This window comes from Nomascus leucogenys, chromosome 1a (assembly GCF_006542625.1).
Source record: "Nomascus leucogenys isolate Asia chromosome 1a, Asia_NLE_v1, whole genome shotgun sequence".
In the NCBI taxonomy this organism is placed as follows: Eukaryota; Metazoa; Chordata; class Mammalia; order Primates; family Hylobatidae; genus Nomascus; species Nomascus leucogenys.
In genome coordinates, this window is record NC_044381.1 from 63407487 (window position 1) to 63427917 (window position 20431).

General features: G+C 45.3%; 1 protein-coding gene across 1 annotated transcript in view; it reads left to right on the forward strand.

Annotated features, from left to right (window-relative positions):
• The first annotated feature begins 1819 nt into the window (after nt 1-1819).
• Nucleotides 1820-20431, forward strand: part of KLF9 (Kruppel like factor 9) — a 29773-nt gene continuing 11161 nt past the window's right edge. Inside the window, exon 1 of the mRNA XM_003267396.2 lies at nt 1820-3618. Coding sequence (XP_003267444.1) covers nt 3114-3618 — 505 coding nt within the window. The 5' untranslated portion in view covers nt 1820-3113. The remainder of the gene's footprint in view (nt 3619-20431) is intronic.

Consider the following 20431-nt stretch of genomic DNA (forward strand, 5'->3'; position numbering starts at 1 on the left):
GAATAATGATAATGGTGGTCCTAGGGCTATCTATAGATGTCCAGGCCCGAGCAGTCTGTTTCACCAGTACAATCCCAGTTAAAATGCAAGTCTGAGGGGTTGTACAGGCCATGATCATAGGGATCCTGGAGAGATCCCACTGTTATGTGCACTGGGCCTTAAGGAGGCAGGCAAAGGTGCACTTTCTAAGTGATCATGTATCCTAGGGGACAAAATTTGTCCCAGAAAAATCATGAAGTAGGCAAACTCCCCTGGGCTTCAGTGAATTCTTTTCTAAAATTAAGAGATTAAGTTCTAAAAATGCAAGAACTCCAAGATGGCTTGGAGTTTTTTTATATACTGTATACCTACCTTACAGGGCTGCATGCAGGGTGCTTGGTACAGGGCCTGACACAGAATAAGCCCTCCATGAAAGGGGTTGGTGATAATGATGCTGATGGTGATGACATTCTTGGTTGCCCAGTATCCCCTATCTACATCTTTCTTCCACCTGCAGTCACCTACTGCAATATCTTCCCTGTACCACTTTAATATTTTTGTTGTTGTTTTCTTTATTTTTTTAAGGTGTACACTTTTATTGAACTGGTCTTGTCAGGTTTTTTTTTAATTAAAATCTATTATACTCTTACTTACCTGAGCCACCCTTAGTTATGATTTAAAAAAAAAAAAAAAAAACTGAGCCTTGCTCTGTTGCCCAGGCTGGAGTAGTACAGTGGTGTAATCAGGGCTCACTGCAGCCTCGACCTAGCTGACACAGTCCTTCAGCCTCAGCCTCCTGAGTAGCTGGGACTACAGGTGCGAGCCACCACATCTGGCTAACTTTTTTTCTTTAATTTGTTTTTTGATGTGCCACTTTAAAAATAAAGTCAAAAGAAACTACTGTAGACCTCAAATTGGTAGAGTCAATTTGAGACCCTTCACTTGGAGACCAGAACCTGGTGTAACTTTCTCTTAACAAAGGTTAATAGCCAGTGGGGGTCAGGGTTGGAACTCACTGAATCCGCATCACATAGAATCAGGTACCTCTGACATTCACGAAAGTGAATTATTTTTAATCAATTGTGCTGACAGTATGCCTCTTGCAAAAAGAACTAGCCCTAGATTCTTTTCTAGCTATCAAGATGGAAAACAACCGCATTGTTAATTCAGACGGAGGGGTAAACCAAGTTAATCAGACTCCAAGACCCATACTAATTGTTGACCAAGTAATGCCACAATATTCCATGGCTAAGGATTTCCAGCTTGTTCCAGTCCCTAAAAATCTGTTCCGCACAGTTAATATTTCACAAAACCAGAAGGGCTTAGTTGCAAGCACAAAGAGCTAGAAATCAGGAGACTTGTGGTTTCTACTGAGTTCTGTCATTATCTGTCTAATAAGACAAATAAGTCACTTCTCTGTAACTCAGTCTCCACATTTGTGAAGTGAGGGAAGAGAAACATGTCCTAAAAACCATGCAGGGGCTCTGGAAAGAAAAAGAGCTAAGAATGGTGGGTTTTTGTTAAAAGTTACACAAATGAATGGTTTTTGTCTCCATTTATCTGAAAGTGGGTTAAAAATAGCTTCCAAATAAAGCTAAAAGAATGTATTTAGACTAAATTGCACCGGAGAAGTAGAGGAATTAAGAGATATGACAAGCAAAGATTGGATGTTTCCATGGAAGAATCTCAGGCAGTAGAAAGGCTATGCTGTAAAACCAGAACTTTTGTTAGCACTGCATTTTTAAGATGAATTGGTCATAGTTAATGTATTGGATGGAAGAATTTTTAAACATCTGCCCCAAAATATGCTGCATCCAAAAAATATATAACAAAACGAATTCTTACTCATTTGTGTTTATTCTTGGACTTACCCTGACATAATGGGGTTTTTTAAATTATAGATTCACACTGCATTTATTCATCACCCCTGTCCTCTCATCCATAACTCAAATTTACTACCAGCAACACAAAATACAAAGATGTGTCCAGTTTCACTACAGCTCTTCGCGTTTACAAGTGTCGAGCGCTTGCTTTCGGAACGCCCTTCTGATTGGCCAAGTCAATGCCAGTGACATCAACCAACTTACTTTTGATTGGAAGGCTGGTTGCTGGGACTGTAGCGTTTGCAGGAAGTCACTTAACTGTTTGGGGGCTGGAAAACCGAAGCTGAAGTTCTCTTTTGCCATAGGAACGAGCGCAACTGACTAGGGAAGATGTGTCCCAAAGCTCCGCAAGCTGGAATGTGAGCCAGGAGGTCCGGACCGGCCACGGGACCGCGAGGCACTCCGAAAGTGTGAGGCTGCCCCTTCCCTGCCTCCCAGCTGTTACCCTTTTAAATGTCAGTGTTCGAGGCTGTAGGGGTAGCACGAGGCAGCGAAACGGAACAGTCGGATTGGCCGCACGCCTCAGTTCTAGACGCACCTCTCCACCGAAGGCCGTTCTGACTGGCAGGGGGAGAAAGTAAACAGAGTTGAATCACCCTCCCCACTGGCCAATTGGAGGGGGTTTGGTTTGTGACGTGATGGGATTCTGCGAAATTGTTACTGAGCAAGAGAATGCCGGAATGGTGTGGACCGGCCGGAGCAGGGGCTCAGAAGCCGTCCGTGGACTCGGGAAAAAGTGTCTCTTAGACCTGGCGCTCGGCGGGGCCCTCGCCACCCGCGTCGGGGTGATCGGGTGAATGTCCTGGGGCTTTGGCTCAACGGAGAGGCGGCCGAGGGCGTGCACCTCTCTTGCAGTTTCCTCTCCTAGCGCCTCGGGGGCGTTTTCAGTCGAATAAACTTGCGACCGCCACGTGTGGCATCTTTCCAAGGGAGCCGGCTCAGAGGGGCCGGCGCGCCCGTCGGGGGATCGCGGCCGGCGCGGGGCAGGGGCGGCGGCTAGAGGCGGCAGCGCGGCGGAGCCCGGGGCCGTGGATGCTGCGTGCGGAGGCGCTGCCGGTTACGTAAAGATGAGGGGCTGAGGTCGCCTCGGCGCTCCTGCGAGTCGGAAGCGCCCCGCGCCCCCGCCCCCTTGGCCGCCGCGCCGTGCCGCGCCGCGCCGCGCTCGTCGTCCGAGGCCAGGGCAGGGCGAGCCGAACCTCCATAACCACCGCCAAGTTTGGCCGCTCCGCCTGGGCTGCCGTCGCCCGCACCATGTCCGCGGCCGCCTACATGGACTTCGTGGCTGCCCAGTGTCTGGTTTCCATTTCGAACCGCGCTGCGGTGCCGGAGCATGGGGGCGCTCCGGACGCCGAGCGGCTGCGACTACCTGAGCGCGAGGTGACCAAGGAGCACGGTGACCCGGGGGACACCTGGAAGGATTACTGCACGCTGGTCACCATCGCCAAGAGCTTGTTGGACCTGAACAAGTACCGACCCATCCAGACCCCCTCCGTGTGCAGCGACAGTCTGGAGAGTCCAGATGAGGATATGGGATCCGACAGCGACGTGACCACCGAATCTGGGTCGAGTCCTTCCCACAGCCCGGAGGAGAGACAGGATCCTGGCAGCGCGCCCAGCCCGCTCTCCCTTCTCCACCCTGGAGTGGCTGCGAAGGGGAAACACGCGTCCGAAAAGAGGCACAAGTGCCCCTACAGTGGCTGTGGGAAAGTCTATGGAAAATCCTCCCATCTCAAAGCCCATTACAGAGTGCATACAGGTTAGCGGCGTCGCCCTTTCCCCTGGAGCTCTGGGGTTAGTTAACCTTTGGCCAGGCAGCGTTCCTGGGCGTTCGGGACACTGCACTCGGCCGAAAGGGTGCAAACATGTTGGATAAGATGCGGTTTAACTCTTTAAATAATTTAAATGTGCATTGGCGGAAAGCTCACTCTCTCCTTAATTGTTCCCGGCCTCCGGGAGCCACGGAGAGCCTTAAACTGGCGGGCAGAGCAAGTGCGGTGCGTGGCTTCGCGAGGGGTGGTGTCCGCCCCTCCCCTGTCCCGCCCCGCCCCCGGGACTCCCGCACCCCGCAATGGTGGGGCCACCCCACCTGGGAAAGACGCTGGCAGCGGGGAAGTCAGATGGCGTATCTTTTATTTAATTCTCTTGTCGGGTTGCAGAGAAGTGGTTGAAACCGAGGGGGGACGCGGCGCACTTTACTTTGAGCCTTTTAGGGATGACTAAGGACTCATTTAACTGGATGCCTGCTACTTTTCTGGGCTTGGCAAGGTGGTTTTAAATTTGGCCAGGAGTCCCCCGAGAGGTTTAAAGTAACCCGGCTTCAGGCAGCAGAGGAGTCTGATCAAGTAATGGTGGTTAACTTCACTCATGAGTCTTCCTAATGAGCCAGATTTCAGAGCTGACTTTTTTTTTTTTTTGGCCATGTGACTTAGGTCGCACCCTCCACCCCTGAATCGCGGTTTGCAGGGAGGTGTGGTCCTTGCCGGAGGTCAAGGCTTGGTAATGAATGTTGAGCGGTTCTGGAGGCCTCAGGGAATAGTTCCTCCCAGGAAGGGTGAGAGGCATGGCCGTACAACTGAATGTGGCCAGAAAGACATCTATCTGCCTTTTAAAATGGGCTTTGGAGACTTCCAGGGACCTGGGTCATCCAATTCTCTTGGTTGTGTTTAACAAGAACGGTAAAAGTTAGAAAGCATTCACATTTGGACATGCTGTCTGACCATCTTCGGAACGCTTCTTTTAAAAGCGCTATTCAGATGAGGTAGCGGGGCTTGGTCCTCTCAGATAAGCCTTTTGCCTCTGTCCTGTGACACGGTGTTTGAGAGGGTATTGTTGGAGTTAGTTGGAAAAGTGTTGTCATTTTTTGGTGTAATACTTCGATACTTTTAAGATGAGGTCTTGGGCCTGTGGTTTAAAAATGATACATGGAAAAAAATGATACTTGATTGGGGTTTTTTGTTTTGTTTTGCTTTCCTATTTAAAAGAAAGGCCACGTAACTGCTTCTCATTCCATTTCCTTTGGAAACTTGTTCTTGTGGAGGTGGCTGCTGGCACTGGAATCAGACTGAATTTCCTCCATGGTTAATGCAAAATCAGGTTCTGTTTGGGGTCATGATCTAGGTTGCCATAAAACAGCACGTTTTAAGGCTTGTATCTGTAAGGTTGCTGAAAGACATGTGCCTGTGTTGGGAGATGTGACCTTTAGTGTGGCTCTGGAGGTGAAGTACGGGTATATTAACCGGAGGGTGTTACTTACCAACAGCTGTTGGGCGGGCCTGGCTGTGTCAGCCATGTTCCCGGAGTTCAGTTGTTCCCATCGACACCCACTGCCACCTTGAGCAAAGGCATTTTCTCCTTCAGGGAGCTGCCCAGTCGTGCAGCCAGAGAGGCCTGCAGTTCCTCTGTGAGCTGCCAGAGTCTGTCCGACTCAGGAATAGGGTTTCCAGCGTTCTGGGCCATTCGGCTGAGTGATTTTTCTCAGGCATTTATAGAAATGGCTGCTTGTGTGTGCGTGCATGCGTGCTGCTCCTTAATTCTCCATAAGGCAAGTCATTCGGCTCAGCTGTTGCAGGAGAACCTTTTTCCCAGTCAGGAGTGGAAAACGAAGTGAGATGTTCGTTCAGCTTTAAGTGCTGCAGTTAGTCCTTTGAACCTAGGGATATGGTGATCGCAGGTGCCTATGTTTTGGGGATCTCTAATCTTAGTGCATGGTTGAACAAAACCTCAGCCTGGGTTAATATTGTCAGAAGTGTATTCCTGCTAGAGGAGGTATGTGTTAAGGTTACTTTAAATAAGAGACTTGGAGGTCTCATGCATTTGGAAGTTTCAGATAGAACTTCAATTTAAATTGACTTTAGGGTACGGTAAGGAGCTTTCCTAATTTTCTTTCTGCTGGTGTTAAATCAAGAAGGTGGGCAGAGATGGCATTTGGAATGTCTGCATTCTGTGAAGATTTTAAGAGCTAAACTCCCTGCCACACCCCCTTGCTCAGTGCTGCTAACATTCCCGCAAGAAACCCTCCAGCTTGCTCACTTCCTTATAGAGACACATACAGCTGCCACTTCCATAGACCACTTCTACACCAGCTTTAGAAGTTGAATCATTCAAACAGATTTTCTTCTAATTCAGTGCTGCTACTTCTGTAGTGTGCTGGGAGGAACGACACAGTTGAGGCCGACTGAGCTGGGTTCTGATTTGTCCTATTGTTTTCTCGTTAGAGACCATAAGCAAGTTACTTTAATTCAGAGTTTGCAAACTGGAGGCTTGCTGCTGAATTTGCTTTGCAGATTTGTTTGGCTTGGCCAACACAGGGTTTATAAAAATTTAATTAGTTACCAACATCTAAAAATCAGAGGATTATGGCATGAATCCATATTTCTGGCTTGTCTGGAAAAATCAAAAGATCTGTCAAAACTGGGCCTGAATTCCTGCCTAGCAACAATTGGCTTGAACTGATCATGATATGGGGCAGTGCCTCATATTTTAATCATTTACAGGATCTCTTTGGGCATTTAAGTTTGCAACCTTAGCTTTGTTTAAGTCTCACTTTCTTAATCCACAAGATAGGGCTACTATCCTCAAGTCACAGGTTCTTGTGCAAAGATAACGTCTATAAAGCACCTAGTAGGGTTCCACACACAGTAGCCCCTTGAGAAATGCTGGGTCCTGTGGTTTGTGTATAATGTGCAGAACGTCACCTTAAAAATCAGAAAACACTGGATAAACTTATTTTTAAGCAGTATGTTAATTTACATTTTCAAATAGTATATTCAGTTTGTTTTTCTTCAACCAGACCAGATCTTTTCAGGTGACATACCTCTAAAGTTTAAGCAGTGGATCCATTGTTAATCTAAAGAAAAAAAGATGCAACAAATATACTATTTTTCCTGTTTCCAGACTTTTTGGACACTTTTTGATATATTTATTTGTACTGTTTCAGATTAATTTTAGAACTATTAGAGTATTTTATATGAAAATATATCAAGCATATTATTTGACAATGTAATTAACATGAAGTTTATCCTAAGTCTCCTGACTTTGTGGATACCTTTCCCATAGAGTATGGGCAGATTTTGGGGGTGGGTGGTAAAGGTAGTGTTATCCTTTGGAGAAGGAAACAACTACATTCTAATTCCAGCTCAGAAGTCATCAGAACAGGCTGATATTGAATCATGCTGGTTGATATCTGGATGATAGAAACCTTAGGCCTTGTTTCTGTGCCAGGTGCCATCTTATTCTCTTTTTGGAGGGGCTTAAGTCAGCTATCGCCAAGTAGTGACAATGGGTTGAGTTTGATAATACTGGTTATAGGATTCTGAAGATCAGAAAACCCCAAATTCCAACCATCACACCCCAGTTCTATGAAAAAATATTTTTCAGTATTTATATATATATATATATGTATATATGGTGCAAAAGGAGGCTCACAAAAAACCAGGAGAGATGGGAGCTACAAAAGCCCGGAGTGGCGGCTTCTGCTTTTCCTTAGCCTCTTCGAACACATTCTTGGGATCCTTGGCATACTTGGTGTGAGGCACCTGGACAGCCTCCGTAGTAGAAGTTGTCCTCCAATATGGAAAACAGATTTTTTGGTCCCTCTAGGAATGTCCATCACTAGCCAACTCTAACTTAGGTGGGAATTTTGGTTAAAGGCATGAGGTTGCCCTGAGCTTCTTGCACTCTTCTCCCTTAATTACCGTAAAAGGCTTTGGAGTCAACTGTTTGGTCAAGGAGAGTCTGATGTCATCAGAGGTATGAGGAAAAACTCACTTCATTGCCTGGGAGGTGGGGTCTTAGGGACAGAGCAAGGCCTTGCCCTAGACTAAGCGGCCTTAGCTCGCTGGGCTGCCCCTTAAGTAGGCCCTGCCCAGCCCTTACCACCGTCTCTTCTCTTCATGAGTGGAACGGAAGCCCTGTATCTGGATCCTTAGGGACACATTCTCTCTACCCCATTCTTCTTTCCAGAGGGCTCCCCAGAGTGATGTGGAATGGCATTTCATAACCCAACTTGCTTCATCCAACATAAATGTACAACTAGGCCTGAGTGGGGCTTGCGCAGGTAACTTTCTCTACCCTTTTTTCCATAATTGTCCCCTCCATTACTGATCCTCCTGCCTCAGCCTCCAGAGTAGCTGGGATTATGGGTGCGTGCCACCACACTCGGCTAATTTTTTGCATTTTTAGTAGAGACAGGGTTTCACCATGCTGGCCGGGCTAGTCTCGAACTTCTGACTTCAAGTGATCTGCTCACCTCGGCCTCACAAAGTCCTGGGATTACAGGTGTGAACCACTGCGCCTGGCCTCCCCCATTACATTTTAATTCCACAGATACACTTGAGCTGTTTATGGACTATGCCCCCTTCTGAAGGCAACAAATTGTTGTAATAGCTAAGACTTTTTTCACCTGTCACAGAACCAATTTTTGCCCCCTGGGAGATGATACTGCCCCACCCCACTCAGCAATAGGAGTGATATCAAGTATCCTGTTAGGGAAGAATAACAATCTATGCAAAAGGCTGCATACACATGGCTTCTAGCTATAGAGGATGGGTTTCTAAGGCTGCAAGGGTTTGCTATAGGGTTTGTTTCTGGGTTTTAGACAAGAGGCTAAAACTCCCTTGAATCAACTGAAAGATGCCCAAACTGTTCTCCAGCCCCCAGCCCGAGCTCTCTGCAGAAATCTGACCCTGGGGCTGGAGGCTGTTAGGACTTTATAGCTCTTATTGCTAGTCGCAAGGTAGGAGCCACCCAGTTGCCTTTCCTTCCTCATTTCCCATTTGTCCTGTGTCATCCTCCATCTGCCCTAGCAAAGACAAAGTCGGGGGGCCTCTGAGAATCTTCTGCTGGCAAGATTACAGTTTCACGATAGAAAACATAAGTGGAGTCAAATTACAGAGTACACACATTGTTTCCCTTGATTTTCCTCTCACATCTTCTGTGCGTGGTGAGAAGAGAGAGGGGAGGGGTATAAGTGGGTTCCTGGTTGAGAGAGGGAGGTACCAGAGTAAATACAGTGCCACTTGGATGGTGACACCCCATTACCTTCAGACACAAAGATGTAAGCTGAGGGAAATGAATTCTTGGATTCAGGGAAATGAATTCTTGGATTCTGAACCTGAGGGTCAGATTTACATTCCTGTCTCAATTGTTGACACTTATCCCAAGGACTAGTCATTCTGCAACATCTGTGGGAAATTCCCAGATTGAACTTCCCAGGGAGAAACATCATATGACATATTGGGAAAATGGCTGACAATGGTTTTCCTTAGTAAGTTCATTGAGAAGAAAAGTGGGCGGATGATTTCCCAGTCTTCACTCTTTCAGAAGCCCCTAAAACAATCTGACATGCTCTAGTTGGAGCCTGCTTTCTATCCCATCAGTTTGATTTCTGAATGCCTTATGATCATTAGCATTCTTCGTTAAAAAAAAAAATAAAGCTTTGTTGCATTTGTTAGTCTTGACTTCCAAATCTTCCGTGTTCTTTTTTTTTTTCTCTCTCTCTCTCTCTCTCTCTCTCTCTCTCTTTCCCCTTGGCTGTTCTCAGGTTTGGAGAAAAAGCTTGTAGCATGCCATTTCTTCCTCTACTGCTAGAATCCTCCCCCACATCCGACCCTCCCACCTTTTCCTAATGTTTCTCCAGCAAGCCCAGCGCCCACTGAAGAGCGTAAATTAGTGCCTAGTAATTGGTACAAAGGCACTTTCTGTTTCTATGCAACACACGCAGAAAGGAGGGGCAAAAGGAAGACGAAGAAAAAAAACCCCACAGATGGTTAAAAAGGGAAAGAAGTGAGATCCTCTTTCAGTGGTCTTTGAGCAATCCTGGCTCTCTCTCTCCGCCCCACTTTTTGTTGAAAGTTAGTCACAGGCCTAGGCCTAACTCAGAGCACTTGGTGGCAGCAGTTGTTAGTATCAAAAGAATAGCACTTGGAGGTTGGAAGTGACCTTGGGAGGTCATCACATCCATCATTTTGTCTTTAAGAAAGCACATCCCCACCCTCTCTCAGAGAGATGGGGATTGTTCTCTTGAAATGTTCTGGGGGGACTTGGAGGGCTTTGAAGCACACCACCAGGGTTCAAAAGCCACCTCTCTGCCTTGACTAGCATGTGAGTGGTCATACTGTGTAATCTCCCAGAGCCTCACCAGCTCATGAGGGCTTCAACTAGGTAGTTGGAAGCATTTGTCAGCAGAATATGCTAAAGTCCCTAGCTTCAAGCTTGGCTCTGTGGGTGCCTAGGAATTTTTCCTTCATTTTGAATTCTTTGCAGTACTTTCATTTGAATTCTTTTCCCCCCTTGCTCTCCTGGGACTTCAGTCTATGGTTAACATTTTTCTTTTTCACCTTAGTTTAAAGGGCTGCTTCATGGAATTAACTAAGTGAAAGGGCAGAGGTGGAGTGAGCTGGGGTGGCCTTTGCCTTTTTTATGGGAGCAGCACTCTCTTTAACAGCCCAAGGCAGAGCTGCTGAGAGGTTTCCTACCACTCCCTACCTGGAATCCTCCTGAAAATTTAATACCTTTTTGATGCATTAAGGCCACAAGTAAACATTTGTTTTATCCCAGCCTCAAGCAGTCCCCTCAGCAAATAATAGGACTAACATTATTATTCATAAGAATGTGATCCCCCCTGAGAGAGTGAGAAGCACCCATTTTTTTTTTTTTTTAAACACGTGGGACCTTCCAAGGGCATTCATTGCCATGTGTGTCCAAAGTCTTTTTGATGGTGTGCCCGAAGGCTTCTCTTTTAATCTCAGTTTCTAGTGTGGCATAATTGACTTTGGAATCCTGAGATGAGAATTGAAGAATCTGGATCTGAAATCTAAAGGTTCTAGAGCTGAGAGAACCAGTTTGCTCACGATCTAAGCCAGAGCTGCTGCTGCTGGGCCTTTGAATTTATTTTTTAATGAAACTGAGAATGATCACAAATTTGAACAGGAGAAAGGCCAATCCTTAACTGGCCAGATTGAGTCTTTTTAAAAAGTGAGGACATTTATTTAAATAGATTAAAATAAGAGACGGGAGCTTAAGCCATACAAAACTAGTGACAAGGATTTGAAATGCAGTCAGTGGTGTTATGTATTCAATGAAGTTTGAACATTTTTCCAAGCTGAGCCTCCATCCTTGTGGAAGGGAGTATCTCCCAAAGGGCCTGACTTGAACCGAAGTGGGAACCAGTGGAATAGGCAATGGTCAAAAACACAAGTCTCTCTTGGGAGTTTTGGACATTTTAGAACTGGGAGCAAAATTACAGATCATCTTGGCCCAAAGAAATAGAGGGAGAAGAAAAGGTTTCACCATCTCTGTCTTCCAGAGAGCTAGCTTTCGTAAGACAGGCAGTTAGAAACGAAGAGTAAGGCCTGACCTATTTCATACTGAACAGTCAAGACTGAGGAACTGGAATGTGAGGGGACCTTTACCTTCAGTACAGAGACAGTAGATAGAGTCGTCAGAGCACAGGCTTTCGGGTCCTTCAGACATGGGTTTTTGAATCCTGTCTCCACCATTCTATTTATGACAACTCAGGCTCTACTTACCTTCTCTGAGCCTTAGGTTTCTCGTCTGTAAAATGGAGCTCAGTAATTATATATTTATGAAGTTGTTATGAAGCTTAATTCAGATGAGGTGTTTAAATCATTTAGCACACAATTATAGTTAAAAATAAAGAATTTATGTGTGTGTTCCGGAAGCCCTTGATTCCTAGAATTTTTGTTTAGAATTCCAGATTAGTCCAGCACTGCCTCATTCACTTAAATTATTTATTCTTATTATTATTATGATTTTGAGACTGAGTCTCACTCTGTCACCGAAGCTGGAGTGCAGTGGCATGAAAGATCTTGGCTCACTGCAACCTCTGCACTCTCCCCCGCTACTTGCCCCTGCCCCCCACTCAAGCAATCCTCCCACCTCAGCCTCCCAAGTAACTGGGACCACAGATGCACACCACCATGCCCGGCCTATATTTGTATTTTTTGTAGAGACTGGGTTTCACTATGTTGCCCAGGCTGGTCTCAAACTCCTGAGTTCAAGCCATTTGCCTGCCTCAGCCTCCCAAAGTGTTAGGATTACAGGCATGAGCCACTGCACCCAGCCATCTCATTCACTTAAATTATTCACTGAGTGACTTACATGCAAAAAGCTGTGTAAAATGCTGGTACCAGGCACTTTGGATTTTGTGGCTAATAGTGATAATAATGATAATGTCTAACATTTATTATATGTCAGGTTCCCAGCTAAATGGTTTACATGCATTGTCACATTTAAACTCACAGCAATCCTGTGAGATAGGAAGGTGCTGTTCTTATTTAATAGGAGGAATCAGACTGGGAGTTAGTTAACGTAGTTCAAGGTTACACTGGAATTTTCCTAGTCTGTCTCTAGGTGGGTGGAGTTGGTCATGAATGCTTGCTGATCTGGACCCCTTGAGTTTCCACCAGCGGGAAGAGACCCTGTGTTTTACGTGGTTCTCTTGGGTTTGGTCCCAGAGCCACCAGTCTTCAGCTGTCTACTCTTTTGTTGTTCTAACTCTGGCTCATGGTTGGTTTTCATGAACCTCGGTTAGGAGTGTCAGCAGAAATCTTGGACTCTGACCACACCTACTCTGTATTTTCCATAGTTATCCAGAAGCTGCTTCCTTCCCATTGAAAAAGAACCTGGTTGTGGGCCCAAAGCTGTATTTGTCAGGACAACAGAATCCAAACAGGGACTGGCTTAATAAAAAAAATGAAACTTGATTGGTTCAGATTACAAACACATCTAGGGGTAGCTCTTGTTTCGGTGTCTGTGGATACAGGCACTCAGTTTCTGCCTCTCCATGGCTCAGTTTTGCTGCCTTTTGCTACAGCCTCATTCATGGGGTTGGTGGGGGCTGTCTCCAAATAGTGGTGAGATAGCTGCCCGCAGTTCCAGACTCATATCCTGCCACTTAAGCAAGCCCCAAGGAAAGGCAGTTTTCCATTCCCAAAGATTCCAGCAAAAGTTCCAGGCTTTAAGCTCCATGACTAGTTCAGATTGTGTGCCCCATCCCTGAAATGAATCACTGTGGCATGACTGGGTCACATCCAATCTCTGGGTCTGGAGGTGTGGGGTCACCCTCCCTGGAATTACGTATATCCAGAATGGGGAAGGAGTTGTTGCCAAAAGGAAATTTAATGTGTTATTTATTATTCAGAAGGGAACAAATGCCAGACAGGCAAAACCAACACCTTTTCTCTCTATCGTCCCATTTAGTTATTTATTTGTTTTTATTTGTATTTTTTTGAGACAAAGTGTCACCCTGCTGCCCAGGCTGGAGTGCAGCAGCACAATCTCAGCTCACTGCAACCTCCACCTCCCCGGTTTAAGCCATTCTGGTGCCTCAGCCTCCCAAATAGCTGGGATTACAGCCACACCCCACCATGCCAGGCTGATTTTTGTATTTTTAGTAGAGATGGGGTTTCACCAGGTTGGCCAGGCTTGTCTTGAACTCCTGACCTCAGGTGATCCACCCGCCTCAGCCTCCCAAAGTGCTAGGATTACATGTGTGAGCCACCATGCCCGGCTATCATCCCATTTAGAACTACTAACAGGATTTTCCAAAGAACAGAGTTTGACAAAATGAGAGGCAAACAGTACGATATTTTTTTTTTCTATATATTTTTCTTTCTTTTGATGGGAAGGAGCTCTGAACTATCTCTGGAGTTCAACCCGAAAGATAGGCCATAAGTGAATGTACAGAAGGGTCTTTGCAGAAGATAGATGATTCTGACAGGTATTACATACGCTTAGGCAAACACCCACTGGCCCTCCTGAGTGGATGTTCTAGAAGCCGATACCAAAAGCCTCACGTGGAACAAGTATAATAGCAGCAGGGTGAACTTCAAAGCCATTGACTTGGTTTTAATTCCAGTCTGTCCATTTTAATGTCCAGAGAAACAAATCATGTTTACAGGAACATTTATTACCCTATGTGCTAATAGATAAAAGCATAGTCTATGCAAAGACGAGCTGTTTATATGGCAGTTCCCACTGAGATTCAGAAGTGTATTCAGTGTGCACAATGCCCAAGAAAAACACTGTAATAAATCATAAGAGGCAAAAAGTAGAGCTTAAAAACAACTTAACAAAAACACATAAAAGTGACTTAACTCCCTGTGCTACTGTAATTCTACAGTAGTTTTGTACCATTACCATTTTAAGGAAAATAAGCAGAATGACAACCAAACAGCTGGCTTTCTCTCGTATTGCAATCCATACTCATGGCCAGCCCCAAAATGCTTGTTCAGTAAGCATTATCCCACTGAAGCAGGGGTTCCCAGTGTGAAAAACACAGGCTATTTTCTCTAACCTGAGGCATTTCTTTTTCTTTTTTTTTTTCTAATTTATTTTATTTTATTTTATTTTTAATTTTTTTTTTTTTTGAGACAGTCTCGCTCTGTTGCCCAGGCTGGAGTGCAGTGGCATGATCTCGCTCACTGCAACCTCCGCCTCCTAGATTCAAGCGATTCTCCTGCCTCAGCCTCCTGAGTAGCTGGGAGTACAGGGACGTGCCACTACACCCAGCTCATTTCTGTATTTTTAGTAGAGATGGGGTTTTACCATGTTGGCCAGGCTGGTCTCAAACTCCTGGCCTCATGTGATCCACCCACCTTGGCCTCCCAAAGTGCTGGGATTACAGGCATGAGCCACTGCAGCCAACCTAATTTTTTTTCTTTTCTTTTTTTTTTTTTTTTTTTTGTGATGGAGTCTTGCTCTGTTGCCCATACTAGAGTGCAGTGGCGCAATCTCGGCTCACTACAACCTCCACCTCCCAGGTTCATGTGATTCTCCTGCCTCATCCTCCTAAGTCACTGGGATTACAGGTGCCCACCACCACACCCAGCTAATTTGTGTATTTTTAGTAGAGACAGGGTTTCACCATGTTGGCCGAACTTCTGACCTGAAGTGATTCACCGGCCTCGGCCTTCCAAAGTGCTGGGATTACAGGCATGAGCCACCGCACCCAGCTAATTTTTGTATTTTTAGTAGAGACAGGGTTTCACCATGTTGGCCAGGCTGGTTTTCCTGAGATAGGGTCTCACTCTGTCGCCCAGGCTGGAGTGCAGTGGTGCAATCATAGCTTATTGCATCCTCATATTCCTTGGCTCAAGCGATCTCTCACCTAGGTCTCCTGAATAGCTGGGACCACAGGCACGCACCACCATGCCCAGCTAATTAAAAAAAAAATTTTTTTTTTGAGATGGGATCTCACTATATTGCTCAGGTTGGTCTCGAACTCCTGGCCTCAAGTGATCCTCTTGCTCCAGTCTCCCAAACTGTTGGGATTACAGGCATGAGTCACTACACCCAGCCTAACCTGAGGCATTTCTTCTCAAAGCCCTGCTTGCTCCTAAATTTCAAAACACTCTCTAGAAATACATGCCCAAAGAGGGGACTATATTCCTTTTCTGAGATCTCAGGGGGAGGGTTGAGTGGGGGCTGTTTTGCGAAGGGTGGACAGCTCTGACCTGCAGTTCTTTGTGGTCTTTGGTGCCAAACACCAAGCCATGTGACTTACTGGCTCACTCCATCCCAGGAGTAGAAGGGTTAAAAGCTTGAAAAGCTGCTGGTGGCCCATGTGGCATGTGTGAGTAGGATTTATGGCCACTGCAGCCATACTGTGGTGTGCATACAGTGTGCAGAGGTTGAGCCCAGAGGGAAAAAGCTGGATGGAAACACTTGTTGGAGTGGCATCACTTTTCACCATGAGTCCTTATGAATGCCACAGCCTAGCAGGTAGAGACTAATCAGGCACCAGTCTCTCCATTTCTGCTGCTGGGGGACAATCGTTTTCTTGGCATTTCAGAGTCTCAGTTACTTCTGCATTAAATTGTATTCTCTTTTGGCTAAATGTTTGCAAAATCAGGGTTCTCTGTCTGATTTGGGGTCCCTTGCCTTTCCTTCCTCTGGGAGTGATCTTCTGTTTGGTGGGCATGGGGCTCATCTCTTGTTTCAGCCTCATGGGAGAGCCATCCATGTTGCATGCTGTCCTTTGACCTTGTGGTGATGTCCACTGAGACGTCTGTCATGCACTTGCCTGTGTCCCCATCCTCACAGGCTGACATCAGTGGCTCTGGGTGTTAGATCCTTGCACTGTGACCCAGTCCTCCTGTGGATTTCTCCAGCAGCACGGTTTTGGGCTCAGGAACACAGTCCTTTTCCCCACCCTGCACTTTAGAAGGGTGCACACATTGAGACCCCTCTCAGCTGTAGCTCCCCAACTCCTCAGGTGTCATGGCCTGTGTAGGGCTTCCAAGAGGGCCTTATTTATATAAGGCACTTCCTCTAGGCTTGTCTCGAAGGCTGTCTCTACAAGGAGAATAAAGACCTGGACACTTCTTAGAGACCTCTGTGTCTCTAATACAGTCCTACCAGCTCTTTCTCTTTTTCTGCCCCTCATGTCTTGGTTGGAAGATCTGGCAAATTGAGAGTTTTTTTAAGCTCAAGGACTTAGGTTTTCTAAATGCTACTTTGAAAATTAAAGCTCAGTGGCAACTTATTTATCCTAAACTATGTCTGATCCCCCTGTGGCAATGCATTTGGAAGGAAGGGCCTGGAAGGCAGAGAATTAGAAAAAAAGGCACTGTGAAAGGTCAGTCTCTGTGCTTTTAGTTTGAGTCTGGGCTCTTCTTTCACATCTGATCTCATTTTGTGCATAAAACTGAAGGAGCAGTTTGAAACCTGGTTTTAATCTGGTCACACACTATTGTGCAGGGCATCCTTGGGCACATCATCTGCCCTCTGAGTTGGCTTCATCTAAAACATGACAGGTTTGAATTCCATGGTGATAAAAATCACCAAAAATGCAAAGCTTCAAAGAATCTGTTCTTGGGATAGCTTTGCCATTAGGCATTTATATCTTGTTCAATATTTAATGCCTAGCTAGATATTTATTTATTATCTATGTTTCCCACAAATAGCTGGACAAAGGCAGCATAGTCTGGGATAGCAGGAATTACCTAGTCTGGGCCAGGGTCTGGTCTTTGAAGGGCTAGCTGTGTGGTTGTGAGGAGGTCGCATCATCTCTCTGGGCCTTTGGAGGATCCCTAAGATTTCATCCACCTCTAAATTCTGTTACTCTGACTTATATGGTCTTTTATCACACTACACCAAGAGACAGATCTTCATTGTGTTAAAAATGTATGTTTAGGGTCTGCATTTTGCCTCTGCACTATTTTTAGTTTTCAGGCAGAGCCATATAACTGAGACTTCAAGACAGCTCTTGGCCAGGTGCAGTGTCTCACGTCTGTAATCCCAGCACTTTGGGAGGCTGAGACAGGAGGATCACTTGAGCCCAGGAGTTTGAGACCAGCCTGGACTACATAGTGAGACCCCTGTCTATACAAAAAATAAACAAAATTAGTTGGGTGTGGTGGCATGCACCTGTGGTCCAGCTACTTGGGAAGCTGAGGTGGGAGGATCGCTTGAGCCTGGGAGGTTGAGGCTGCAGTGAACTGAGATCACGTCACTGGGTGACAGAGCAAGACCTTGCCTCACAGGAAAAAAAAAAAAAAATGTATAGTTTTTGCTGAATCAAGAATCTAAAGAGTCAAGAATCTGTTGTCAGCCGGGCACAGTGGCTCATGCTTGTAATCTCAGCATTTTGGGAGGCCAAGGCAGGAGGATCACCTGAGGTCAGGAGTTCGAGACCAGCCTGGCCAACGTGGTGAAACCCTGTCTCTACTAAAAATACAAAAATTAGCTGGGCATAGCGGCAGGTGCCTGTAATCCCAGCTACTCAGGAGGCTGAGACACGAGAATTGCTTGAACCCGAGAGGTGGAGGTTGCAGTGAGCTGAGATTGTGCACTGCACTCCAGCCTGGGTGACAGAGCAAGACTCCATCTCAAAAAAAAAAAAAATTTTGTTGTCTGCTGTCTTTTGTTTGAGGTCTGCTGGAACCGCATGTGCTGTCTCACAGATAGCTGAGGTTGGGAACGTGCGCATGATATTTGGATGTTCTTGCTTCTTAGACTCCGGCATGCTTAAATGAGGAAGTGCTGCATACAGATGTCACAGACACATACCCACTTCCCATTTCAGAACCTAAAGCATAGGACAAGTTGCTTTCTACAGATAAACACAGAGATCTGGAAGTAAAATCTCACACCTAAGCCCTACAGTGTCTCTGTTGTATCAACAAATAAAATATAAATGGAAGCCAAATCACAAGAAGGATTCAGTGAGAGGTCAGAAGCAAATGGTAGTAATATGACGGGATGGCATTCAGGCAGGATTATTCTTTCAAAGCCTATCTAACATTTTTATTCGTTCAAAACGTCTACATGCAAAGCAATATTTCTGATAAACAGGAGACTTTTGAATGAATGATTTTTGAGTTCAGTGTTCATTGAAATGATGTATGCAGAAAAATGTGGACTTCTCTGTACCCAGGAATGGCCTGCACACCTCTTCTGTAGTGTGTATTGGTGGTTCTGCACATGAGGGTAATGGAGAATGGGAAAAAAGCAACTGTTCATGTTTCGTACCTGCGTGTTGACATTGCTTTTTGGTGGGGAAGGAAGCCAGATGGTGATGGACAATGGGGTGCTTGAGGCCTAGGGTCAGGGCAGGTCTGTGTGGATGCATGCCCCAGCAGCTGGGTCCATGAATGCTTTCTTACAGTCAAATCTTTGCACTTCTTCATGATCTGACTCCTCTCACCTGCTTTCTAACAAGCACACTCCTTTGTTGGGCAACCCTACTGTTACTGTTTGTGCATTTCCACCTCTGAAGGAAGGTTCCTATCTGTTCTTATAAGAGGGCTATGTCCCTTTCACATACGGAAAAAGTAGGAGAGGTGGAAATAGAGGAGTGAGAAAACAGATGTACAGATGTAGTATATTCAAGAAGTTTCTGACTTTCTCCTTTTTTTTTTTTTTTTTTTTTTAGTCAGGATCTCACTCTGTCACCCAAGCTGGAGTGCAGTGGTGCGATCTCAGCTCACTGCAGCCTCCACCTCCTGGGTTCAAGCGATTCTCCTGCCTCAGCCTCCGTAGTAGCTGGGATTACAGGCATGTGCCACCATGCCCGGCTAATTTTTGTATTTTTAGTAGAGACGGTTTTTCACCATGTTGGCCAGGATGGTCTCGACCTCCTCACCTCAAGTGATCCACCCGCCTTGGCCTCCCAAAGTGCTGGATTACAAGTGTTTACAAGTGTGAGCCATCACACCGGGTCAGGAAGTTTCTGACTTTCTGACAATTAGTTTGAGAAGAAGACAAAATGACTCTTCTCTCTTTGGTCATGGATCAATTACTGAAGTGTCCCAGTAATTTCTCAATAGAAAGTAAATCACCCACTGTCCTCCACTTCCATGCCCATGGAATATATTCCTTTTAAAATTTTTAAGAGATGAGGTTTCACTATGTTGCCCATGCTGGTCTTGAACTCTGGGCCTCAAGCAGTCCTCCCTCCTCAGCCTTCCAAAGTGCTGGGATTACAGGCATAAACCACCATGCCTGGCCTGGAATATATTCTTGATCAAGCCATTTGTGGAATGGTTTAAACTCAGATGTATCCCTGTTTTCCGTAAGACTTTTAAAAAATATTAAAATAACTTTTTCTGACTTTTTCTCATAAGAGAAATTTATACTCACTGTTTAAAATATCAGAAAACATAGGGAAAAATTACAAAAGGAAGTAGAAGTTATTCTTTATCTCCTCACTGGTAGATAGTACTTGGTCAAATTTTGTATATATTCTTTTTACTTAACATTTTTTTTATTTTAAATTGTAGTAGAGATGGGGTCTTACTGTGTTGCCCAAGCTGGTCTTGAACTCCTGACCTCAAATAGTCCTCCTGCCTCAGCCTCCCGAAGTGTTAGGATTACAGGCATGAACCACCTCACCCAGCCCATATTTTGTGGGCAACAGGATTTTTTTCTCTCCATATATATTCACACACTTATGCAGCTGATCATACATTGTTCTTCTCAGTTAGCAGTGTATGGCTAACATCTTTCCATTTCATTATATAACAGTCTGGTACCTTTTTCACAGATACGTATGAGTCCCCTGTAAGGTATACTTTATGTATTAAACCAGCACTTTATTGTTGAGCATTTAAGTTGTTACCACCTTTTAGCTCTCATAAACAATGCTGGTATCCCTTTTCGTGTCTCTATCTAATTATTATCAAATTAATTGCCAAAAATAATCTGCAGGAGAATATTGCCAGATGGCCCTGGATTAATTATAAATTCCACCAGTGTGGTAGAGGGCCTGTTTCCTCACGCCTTCACCAATGGTCGGTATGAACAGATTTTTTAGTGTTTTCACTGGCCTCACAGATATCTTGCTGGTGTCTTAATTGGCATGTTTTGATTACTTGTGAGATTGAATGTATTTTCATATGAAATATTAAATATTTTCATATTTATTTCTTGGTCATTAGTATTTTTTTTATTTATTTATTTTGAGGCAGGGTCTGGCTCTATCACCCAGACTGGAGTGCAGTGACACAATCTCAGCTCACTGCAACCTCTGTCTCACTAGTTCAAGTTATCCTCCCATCTGAGTAGCTGGGACTGTAGGTGTGCACCACAGAGCCTAGATAATATTT